This window comes from Anneissia japonica, unplaced genomic scaffold, assembly GCF_011630105.1.
Source record: "Anneissia japonica isolate Jap-2015-1 unplaced genomic scaffold, ASM1163010v1 scaffold287909_len199859_cov185, whole genome shotgun sequence".
Lineage (NCBI taxonomy): Eukaryota > Metazoa > Echinodermata > Crinoidea > Comatulida > Comatulidae > Anneissia > Anneissia japonica.
In genome coordinates this window covers 39,810-51,454 of record NW_022688465.1, presented here as the reverse complement: position 1 = coordinate 51,454, position 11,645 = coordinate 39,810, and the positions used below count along the sequence as shown (strand labels likewise).

Sequence of the window (11,645 nt, the reverse complement as noted above, 5' to 3'; positions counted from 1 at the left end):
CCCGCCCTTTATAAAATAGAAATAATAAAGCAATGGACAAATAAATGTCTAGATTAATAGTATTGATTTATATATAATACTGCACAATGTAATAACTGTTAAAATTAATCATTTAATAGGACCCTATGCATAGTTGTAAAATTTCTCGAACACTGCATGGAAATCTACAGTGAAAGAGAGATGGTACTACAATTAGGGATCGGTGCAACAACATTAAAAGTTTTTGAGTTTGGAGTAGGCCTATCCATGTCGATAAAAATCAATTAATTTCGTTAAAAACGAGAGGGGGATGGGTGGCCATGCCATAATACATTTGTACATTGAACATGAAATCACAAGGTCGAAGTGTCTTTATGACAGTTTTTGTGATCAAAATGTTGTTTTATAAGACTTGCTGCACGTTTTCGCAGTTTTTTACAATATCTTTATTTTTCTGGATGTGTTTCCCCAAACAGAAATCGCATAGTCAATACATGGTTCGATTGTGCTTTTGTATTATGTATGTAGTACGGTATATGATAATCCCATATGTTACCGTAATTTTCGTCTACTGTATCTCCAAACCCAAATATCTTACCGGTATATGTTGTACTTGTTCTATACGTTTTCCGTCGACATAAATAATCAGGACATCATATAAAAGTATACTGTATTCTGGTTTCTAATTTTATAAACTTTTTTTTTTTAATTGCATTTTTTGAACTTATTTCCGACATACAACTTACCAATATTTTCTACAATAGTTTATAAATTGTATTTAATTCATCAACAATTCATCAAGTACTACGAAAAACATCAGCATAAAAAATAAAAATTTGACTCTCAAGACACTAACCTGTATGCCAATTCCGATCTATTTAGGGGTGACATTTTACTATTTGCTTCCTTACAGCGAAGGGCCAAGAAAGGCAGAGGAGGATTTAGGTGGGGGAGCAGAAAGTAAAAGAAAAGAGAAACAAAAAAGAAAGAAAGAAAGAAAGAAAGAAAAGCAATAGGGCGTATTGATCGCCCAAAACTGTTATTTTCGGGCGTCTAGAAAACAAAAATTCGGCGGGCCCCTAGGGTAGTGTTGTCTCGATCGACCCCACTTTTGGCCCATCTTTCGCCCCCCCCCCACTCTATTCGGAAATATCTGGATCCGCCCCTGAAAGTAGTATGAACTTGATATAGCATCAATAAGATCTATATAGGCCACTACATGGTGAAGGCATGTAACAGTTGACTGGTACTTCCTGAAAGCATACTGGTCAACAATTATAAGGTCATTTTCATTGAAACAGAGATGGTCTACAATTATTAGGACTTTGTTGCATTTATCTGCAGATGGATGTAGCCATTGAGACTTTCCAATCGTTTTGACCGTAGTACCTTTAAATAATGATTTATTTATAGGCCTAAGGAACATGAAGATTTCGCGATATAGCGTGATGCAAGCCTTTTTAGTCCCGAAATTATGAACATCAAGGTTACTATTTTCAGATAAATGCCAGATTATTCTCTTTAATACAGAGCGAGATACAAGTACCGTAACATTTAGTGTGTGATTACTTGGGTTTTTTCCATTCTGGCTTGTCTTCTTTATTTGAGTTTCAAATTTCTGTTCCTATATTACTAAAACAATCGCTAAAATTTTTCACAATCAGGATTTGGATGAATATTGTTTGAATTTTGTTTCTCCCTTTAAGTTCATTATTTTTATTCAATAAACGTTTGAGATCTTGTTTATATTGTTTTCAACTGGTAAAAAATAATCTGATTTGGATTCTCGAATTTTCCTTGTGCATTGTTTCTAAGTGAAATATATATTAAAACGTATGTGGTTGCTACATATTTTTATCGGATTAAAAGTGTTTTACATGATCACGGTCATATTGTATAATGATGTCATGTGTAATCCATTTTATTTTATTTAGCTTAAGTACATAAAATTATTATATACAAGATAAGTGTTGACAATTGTTTAATGGTTAATCCGATAAACAAAAAACAAAAAACCATCAATTACGGTAATAAATAAATATCGAATGTGCTTTTTCTTTTAAGAAAGTATAATACATATTCCAAGTATTGAAATACACGCCATCGTGTTGGGATTCAGTATTTCGACATTAATTATGTCATCATTCCTGATGATGACATAATTGTCGAAATATTGAATCCCAACACGATGGCGTGTATTTCAATACTTGGAGTATGTATTATACTTTCTTATCTGAGATTAATCAGTGGACCTTTCGCTTTTTCTTTTGGTCATAATAAGTAGAAATGCTTATTATTGTCAGTCCAGTCAATAGCTGGCTCTTCAAAAATGCCCTCTGAAAACATCTAAAAATTAAACATTAAAGCAAATCGAAAGAATTATTTTCAAAATAGTATTTAAAAAATCGGAGGGTCAGTAAATTTGCATGCGTCAAGTGCCCCAACTGCATACTCTTCACTGAATCGGAACCAGGGCCCCTCACAACTAGTAACACCACTGGTGCTGCCACACCCGCTGCTTTCGTCGGGGACATCAACCCCCCCCCCCCTAAGCAATATCAGATCCCTAGTGGGGCAAACCCTGGCGCCACCCTGGTCTACACTACAGTAAGACCAAAAGTGGGAGACACCTTTCTTTCAGCGGACCCTAGATTTTGATCATGCGAAAAACATATTCAAATTCGCCTCCCTGAGCAGGAAATGGTATAGTCCACATTAAGCTTGTGTTTTTTTTTTATTGTACAGTACACCAAGCAACATGGCTGAGGTTCACGATTTTGATGTCCCCTCATGGTGATAACATTTACATTAATATTTAGCATTTTATTACACTGTAGTTAAATTTAGTTGAAAAAAATAAGCTGCATTGCTGCGTATTTTTTGAATTAAATTTACTTAAATCAAATTGTAGTATGCATTAGATCCAATTATCTAATTACAGCTTACCAGTTCAAGCCTAGGCCCTCCCCTAGCCTAGAGCCTAGCCTAGCTAGACAGCAACAAGCCGCCTATTTATGCCGTAGGCCTATACCCAGTCGGGTGACAGACTAGTGCCTAGCCTAGTATCGGGCTCAAGAGAGCTTGGGCAATTTGGTAGATTCTCCCTGTCCATCTATAAACAGAGTTTTAAAGACCGATCATGTATACAAATTATAAGAGTTAGGCCTAGTAGGGCCTATATATAGTTAATATTTAATAATCTATCTAAAAAATCTATTAATTTTATTAATTATAATTTATTTTAGGCCCAATAGGCCTATATGACGATAAAATATTGTCCAATATCAGATTTTTAAAAAAATCAATGATTGGTTTGGTCACCGTGTTTAAGAAATCATTGTGTTTGTATATAGGCCTAGTAAGGCCTGCGTGGGAAATATTCTCTGCGCATACATTTTGCCCAGAAATCCCTCTGCGAAAAATAAATTCCGATTTCAACGCAGGTTTTGCCAAAAAATAGGCTTTGAACAAATCTTAATATATAATTAATGCAAATATGCAGCAATTATGATTCCGCGCACCTATTTTCCTAACGATTTTTCATGCATATTTGAGCTAATTTTTTAGATATCCTCTGTGCAATTAAAAAACTATACAGTATGGAACCCTTTCACCATTTTTTTTTTTTTTTAAATCCAGCAATTCATGGTTCTTTCATACTACTATCAGACTGTATAGTAAGGGCTGCGTGGGGAATATATCTCCACTTTGGCCTAGAATTCTGTAAAATAAGGGCATATTCATCTTGACCTAATGATGGTGTTTTTTATACAGTATCTATTCTCATCGGCATCCAAACTATAAATTTATATACGCCTATCCAATTCAGGTCAACATTTGTGTAAAATGCGCTGCCACTGCTACTATAATTTGATTCTACATTTGTTTTTATGCATTTACAGGGCTGGCAAACCTCATCCAGGTCTGCACTTAGATGTATTGAAAGATGGAAAGATGATTGAGGTAATAATAATAATGGCAATGGTGTAATACATTTTTAGAAGAGACCACTTGGTTAGTTTTATACCTCCATGGTTGAAACTAGGGGGATGCTTTGTACTGTTAAGCCTTAATAATTTGGTTTACATTCTCATTAGCCATATCCTAATAATGATTTAATTTAGGCAAATGTATTAGAGATAAGCTAATCAACATTTATGGATTTGTTTTCTTATAGAAAATGATGATAGATGAGAAGACATACTATCTATTTGGAAGAAATTCTCAGACGTGTGATTTCGTGATCGATCATGCATCATGTTCTCGCATACACGCTGCTCTTGTCTACCATAAGCACTTGAATCGATCCTTTATCATAGATTTAAATAGTAGTAAGTCTTCTGTGTATGTAACATTTTAATTCCTGTTTCACTGGATAGCTCACTAAGTAAAGAATTATTTATTTGCCATGAGTCCCAGTTAATCTGAATGTGGCTACAGTCAGACTTAACTCAGCCCAGTTGAATGTAAAGCTAGACTGATCTAGTCTAAACCAGTTTGAGTTGCTTCATGCCTGATTTAAAGTTCTCTGATCTCAACCCAGACAAGGTACCCAGACACCTGTTCCTGGTGTCCTGGGTTGACATTCCTACAGTCTCAGTGTACCCTCTGGCTCAAAAGAGCCAATCACAGCCAGCAACAATGATTTGGGCTGCAGTGTTTAATTAACCCACATTTCCGGGAGATCAGCGGTGGTGGGTCGAAGGGTATGGGTGAGGGGTCTGTGCCACCTCAGCCCCACCATGGTTGGAGCTAAGGTGAGAGAATTTATGATTATGGTACCTATAGATGGCCAGAAATGGTCCTCTCAGACTTTACTTTGAATATAATTTCCCTTTTTCCCCCATTTTTTTTAGAATTTTGAAATATTTAGTGGGCCTGGGCCAGCTGCCTCCCTCCCCCCCCCCAACCCACGAATCCGCCACTGATCTGGTTAATGATCTGTCTTAACACACTTAATTTCATTTTGCTGGACATAGTGATGAATCGGCACTGACTTCCATAAGAAAATTGATAATAAATAAAGCAGTGAAAACATGCAAAATTATGAATTAGCAGAGATGGGTTAATTTCTGGGAGATTCTTGCTTGCTTGCGGAAGTGCAGGAGGCCTTCCCGATTTCCGGAAGACTCTCTCGAGTTCCAGGAGACTTGAGACCCCTATATTTATGGTGTAGACATTCAACCTGTTCAAGAGACAGAAATTATCATGCATTCATAATGTTAAATTGTACCTGAATAAAGCGTATGTCATGAAGTTACATTTTGTTAATATCCCCAGCACATGGCACATACCTTGGCAGTATAAGGCTCGAGAGGAAGAAGCCACAGCAAGTCCCGATTGACAGTACAATTAGGTTCGGTGCATCCACACGGACGTACATCTTGCGAGAGAAACCTCAAAACGCAATCACACCTGGTGGAAAAGCTGATCTCTCAGAGCAGCAGTTAGACGAAGAAGAAGTACATGGTGGGTTATTAGGACTTCCAGAAGAAGAAACAGAACTTGCTGTAAGTTAGTGAAGTATAATTAAAATCAGTGGCGACTGTAGGATGGATTTTCTGGGGGCCTAAGCTGCCTGAAGGTGTGGGGGGGGGGTGCGGGGCTGAGTGAGATAAGGGTAACTTTGGCGTGCTTCGCCATCCTTCTAACCGAGCTGGACCCTAATGAGATTTGTTTTTAAAATAGGGACATCTGGACAATGCCGTAGCCAGGATTTTCAGTGTGGGACAATATCTGGGTGGACCCACTTTACGTGTAAATTCAAATAATGGGGACCCATTTTCTTGAAAGTTAACCCATTTTACTCAAAAATACAAAAAATCTGGACCCATTTTTCAAAAAGTGGACTATTTTATGCATAAAATTGCATAATTTGGACCAAGTTTTTTAAATGTAGACCCATTCTTTGTGGACACATTATAAAAAGTATGTGGGACTGTCCCAATAGCTGGCTACGGCATTGCATCTGGATGGCCGGAAATTGATAAAATACAATTGTTACTATACTCTCAAAGTCAACTCAATAAACATGCATTTCATTTCAATAGGCCTATTTTTTTTTTTTTTTTTTGGTCTGACTGCCCGACGAGGGGGCAGCTTTGTCCAATAGGGGTCTTAAGCCCCTCCCAGCTACCCCCCCCCCCCCACAGCACTGCCACTGTTTAAAATACTGTCAATGGACATTTCTACTACACCTAACCCCACCAATTATATAGTTTAGCAAAGGTCACTCAAAATCAGCACAAATGAGTAATAACTATGTAACTGTGTGAAGAACAGTTTTGATTCTGGATTTCTTCTGTTGGAGATCAAATGCAACATCGGCCCCTTGCTTGTATGCTTAGGAAAGGCACTTTATCAATGTTTGTCGCACAACATTTCAAGTGTTTTATTTTTATATAAAATTATAATCAACATTTTTTTTATTGTGAATACAGAATTTGACCGAATTCAACACAGCGCATAATAAACGATTGACAGCGGTCGGGATTGAAGAGTCAGCAGCGACTGAAGCCGCACGTGCTAAGAGGAAACGAAAATACCTGAGCGTTGCATTTAGTGAGGAAGATGAGGTTATTAATCCAGGTACGAAATCTTTGATATTTGTTTAGTGATTTCCAGCAAGTTTAGAAGTAAATTTTCTGTATTCAATTTGAATCATGATATGAAATTTTATGTATCTTCTGAGTTTCAGCCACAGAGGATTAAAGATTTTTTTAAACATGTATTTAGAATAACCATATAGGCCACTCTGAGTCTACTAGGATTTTGTTTGTATTGTAAACTTAATCAAGATGTGCCTCTATTTTTTTATTGCTTTGCTCTCAACCGTTTCTCTTCATTTTGTTTTCAGAGGATATTGATCCCTCAGTAGGTCGGTTCAGAAATCTTGTCCAAACATCAGTTGTTCCTGTTAAGGTATGTGTTATATTATTCTAAAGATCCCTTAACATTGTGAAATATCTTATTTAACATACTGTACTGGCTCTTATCAGTCTCAGCTTACAAATGTCTTAAGTCAAAAAATTATAATGTCCCTAAGCAAATATCTTAAGCTGATATATCAAACCATCAAAATCTTAGCTCAAAAATCGATGGGGCATGCGTACAATCAAATTTTTAATTTTAAGCAATTTTTAAGCTAGGCAATATTGGTAAATTTGACTTAAGTAAAAAAATGGACTTAAGACGAATTTAAGCTGATTTCTAGTTTGATAAATCTGGCCCCTGACACATAGGGTTGTAGCTGTAGAAAACTGACGGTGGGTGAATACATGTTAAGGGGGATAGATGATAACATTAATAATCTGAGAATAATGAGTCGATTGTAATGATGGAGAAGTTTGTTAATAAGGGTGGGTTGAGGACCATGAAATTAGCTTTAGACTGGGCAACTTCAAGGCTGGGTGACCCCGAAGAGCAGCGAAGTCTCCACCATTTTGCGTCTACCACCAGTTTCGCCGACTGAGCTAAGCTCCAACTCACCACTCTCACTGTATTCTGCACAGGAGTTTTCAACTCTGAATGTACATGTAATTTAAACTTCATATCTTTCATATTTTCAGAAGAGGAGGTCAGACAATGTAACATTTTCACAAGAGGGTATAAACAAACGTTTACAAGGTTTTAATTACAACTCCCTGTATTCTGACCTACCACAAGAAGAGACGTCTTCGTCTAATGCCACCACACCGACCTCACCGAAGTACGGGCTCATGAGTTCAACATTGAGTTTTATGCATACTCCAAATTTAGCTCCAGATGTGAACCCAGCACCGAGTGTCATACCACAGGTGGACCCGGTACCGGTGCCAGTTGTTGGACCGCAGGGACCAGCAGAACCAAAGAAAAAGTACTTTCCAAAGGAGGCATGGCCGGGCAAGAAGCCAACACCGTCACTTCTTATTTGATTACGCGGAATTTTGTAAAGCTGTTGATGCAAGTTGAATTGAACTTTGAACTGTAAATATTGTACAGGTTTGCCATTCATACTTCTGCTCTGGTTCCCTGCTTACAATGCCACAAAGATTTCCTTACATCACGATGTCTTCAGTTTAGAAGACTGCTGCTTAGAGACTACCACATAAGGTGTACAAGTACAACATTTTCAACAGTTTTTTAAAGCACTTACCTACAGTATTATTTTATTCCGTGATGTTTATTTAAAATAATGTACTTTGGAGTATAAATAGGAATAGTATTGTGGACATAATGCCCTGTGGCATAGCCAGAACACCTTTTCCTTAAATGGATCCAATATCATTGTACAATTCACAATGAATTTTGTGACAGAAATGGTGAAAGAGCATGAAAAATACAGTAGGCAATGCTCTACACTTTTTTTTAATAATTTGGACTAACAATTACAAATTAAAACAATTTTGATACAAACAAAATTAAGATGAAAATATAAAGATAATAATACCAACTGCCACACCATCCCAACAGAAGGAAACTTTTGTGAAAATTATTTTCATTTAACAAAAATAGTTAAAAAATAAAATATGCTAATAAATATAGTTCAAGATTGAAAGAATAGACAAAGGTTAAATACAGAAAAAAATAACTAATCCATTTGAAAAAAATGTGTTTCTTTGGAATATGGTAGGTGCTATATGAACTGATAATTATTACTGTATTGTGATTTTTTTTATGATTTTGTTATTATAAATCCATATTATTGTTATTATTGTATTATTATTATAATTATTATTATTTTTATTATTATTATTATTATTATTATTATTATTATTATTATTATTATTATTATTGCAAATCAGTTTTAGTGAATATTCTCTAGTTGTAGTTCTTAAACTTGCCACTAAACCTGACCAATCTTTGTTAGTTGCTTCTAATTGGACCAGAAGCTGTAACATTGCTTTTTCACTTCAATCCTTATTAGATCATGTATGTATTGTTATGTAGGCCTACTGTAGTATATTTTGATAAAATTACGGAAGACTCTTGCTTTCTAATCATAGGGTCAGTTTTTTTTTCCTCGTGATTTCAGACTACTCCTCCTGCCTAGCTTTTTTTTTTTAGCTTTAGACCTTTGTGAGTTTTCGTGTACTGTACTAAATACATGGACTTACCACAGGAGTCCCTTGTGTTTTTTTTCTCATCCTGGACAGCGCCACCAACGAGTAAGAAAGAAATCGAGTATGGGATGGGATGTCAATTTAATTTGGTATGGCGCGCAATAAAAAGTGAGTAACCCAAATTTAGCGCCTGGAAGACAGATTATTAGGTGCTGAACTTACTTAGCATTTGAGTTGCTATTTTATAATAACTTTGGCTTCACCATAAAGGTTTTTCTTATTATTTATTTACTTGTAACTTATACTACATTTTTGTTATACCAGGTACAGCAAGAAACAAGGCCATAAAATTAATCTTTAAAAAGGGTCCTGTTATGAGAGAAAGAGTCCCAAATTTCACCTCATAACTAACCTTAAACTATGTGTAAACCCATCGTCATTCACATTAACATGAAAAATAAAAAAAATTAAAACTAAAAACAAAGATGATGATGATGATGTTAATAGTAATAATAATAAAATGTATGTAATATGTCCATATATGGGCATGATGATGTCATATACCCATTTAAAGGCAAATTTTTTAACACAGAAAATTTGATAGTGTGGTAAACAGTGGCGGGGCCCAAGGGCAGGCGCGGATCCCCCTCAATTTTTGAAGTGCCCCTTTTTTACCTGATGATAAAACGCAAACTACTGTAAAAATAAATAACTTAAAACATAAGTATTTAAATTTTTTTTAAAAATTTATGATGAATAATCAATTATTCAACGAAAGGAATATATTGACATCTGGTGTTAAGTACGTCTATTTCAAACAGAGTGCATTTATTTTATTTCTGCCAGGACGTCACTTGCCCGATGTCCCCGACGACGATACCATAAGTGGGCGCGTGGTCGGATGTCGCTCAAAAATGAAGATTGGCCTACTGTATCGTATTACGAGTGTTAAATTATTATTTTCATTATTATTAATAGTTTCCATTGTTATTGATATTGATCTTATTTTTTATCTAAACCCTCTGTACATCTCCGATAAAACTATTTGTTTTACATCACGTCCTGCCCCTGTTGCTACACCATCCGTGGTGCCCTTTTTTTCCTGGACTGCCCCTTTTTTTCTGGACCCCCCTTGTGTAAATGTCTAGATCTGCCCCTGAAGGGGACACAATATGTCGGGGAGAAAAATAAATTATATGTATTTTCGACATATTTATAGATTGTAGAATCGATTAAATAAGCCTTTGAAACCCCTAAATTGTCATATTTTTGTTGGAGGGGCGCTTCGTCCACTGGACCACTTTCAATAGATTTTGAGCGACGCCCGACCACGCCCACTTTTTTCTCGTCAGGGACATCAGCGACCCCTCCCCCCCCCCCGTCTGACACCTTTGATCCCTATCGGAAAAATCATGGCACCGCCCCTGGTGGTAAATCTTTCAAACTCTACCAATACAATCAAGTTTGAAAGTTTGTAACACATTTCCTCATACATGTTTATGTGATAAAAAGTGTCATATGCCCGTATTCGGGAATCGTGTGTAATATGACATCATCATACCCATACAGTATTTGGGCACATCACAATTTTCATAAATTGTATATTGTTTCAAAAATAAATCATGTTCTTCAATATTTCGAATGTTGTGATTTTATTGGTACTGTATCTGTTTTTATTGTGTTGTGGGGAAGGCCTTACTATTATTAGCAACTACTTGGTCTCTCCTGGGCTATGGCAGTTGGTCTTTTTCTTTTCTTTTTTTTTCAATGTTTGTTTTTTCTAATGTAATGTTTTGAAATATTATTGTACTTTTATGCCCGAACTATTATAACAAATTAATAAAATAAATGAAATTTGATATTGTGAACTGGGTATTAGTAGGCCTACCAGAACTGGCATTACAATTTGAAATAAGCACTCAATGTTAACTGGTATCAAAATATAACACTTTGGCCACGAGCTAGCCATGCTGCTTTAGCTCGTGAAATGTTTTGTCTCGTGAACATGTGGTATTTATATAGAATATTGTTAACATGTTATGGTTAGTAATGAATGATTGCAATACTGTATTGTGTTTGCAGTGGCTCGGTTACAGCCGCATATCTAGGTGGCGGGGCATTTCTCTTTAAAAAAATTGCTTCTCCATTGAAAAAAAAAAACATGCTCCAAGTGGATAAGAATCGCCTTAGTTTGCGAGCTAGGTTCACTCAATCATCGAGCCCAGGAGCGGATCTAGTAGGGGTAACATGCCCCCTCCCCTGGTTTTGATACTAATTTTTTAAATTTTAATGCATATATTGAAATTAGCGCTACACACTTATTTATTCTGGACATGTTGTGCTCCCCGTTTCTCTAAGTGGCCCTAATTTTCCTTTTTGTTAAGATGCGGCATGTTTTATTCTCAGTTAACCTTGAAGATTCAGCTGATGATTTGTTTAAGGGCATAAATATTATGGGGTTTTTTCATTTTATATTTTCCCACAATCTTATTTCATCTTTTAATTGGTTTGATAAATCTGTTTTTAATACCAAGACTAAGAATAGATGAATTGATTCTTCCCTAACCATCGTAAAATGATCTTGAAACCACATTGTTGTAAGGGTGGGGGGGGGGCCGACAGTAG

General features: G+C 36.0%; 1 protein-coding gene across 1 annotated transcript; it reads left to right on the top strand.

Annotated features, from left to right (window-relative positions):
• Nucleotides 1-2,691: 2,691 nt before the first annotated feature.
• LOC117121739 (nuclear inhibitor of protein phosphatase 1-like) lies at nucleotides 2,692-11,155 on the top strand. The gene is made up of 7 exons (XM_033267036.1): nucleotides 2,692-2,772; nucleotides 3,882-3,942; nucleotides 4,157-4,310; nucleotides 5,260-5,489; nucleotides 6,420-6,567; nucleotides 6,836-6,900; nucleotides 7,548-11,155. Exons 1-7 carry the CDS (start codon nucleotides 2,738-2,740, stop codon nucleotides 7,890-7,892), a joined length of 1,038 nt encoding a protein of 345 aa, XP_033122927.1. The 5' UTR covers nucleotides 2,692-2,737; the 3' UTR covers nucleotides 7,893-11,155.
• The last annotated feature ends 490 nt before the right edge of the window (nucleotides 11,156-11,645 follow it).

Excerpts from the sequence above, each read along its gene's own strand:
- LOC117121739 (XM_033267036.1), top strand. The coding sequence starts at position 2,738 with ATGGCTGAGGTTCACGATTTTGATGTCCCCTCATG. Across the intron at positions 5,490-6,419 it reads AAGAAGAAACAGAACTTGCT|AATTTGACCGAATTCAACAC; the intron begins GTAAGTTAGTGA and ends TTGTGAATACAG. Across the intron at positions 6,901-7,547 it reads CATCAGTTGTTCCTGTTAAG|AAGAGGAGGTCAGACAATGT; the intron begins GTATGTGTTATA and ends TCATATTTTCAG.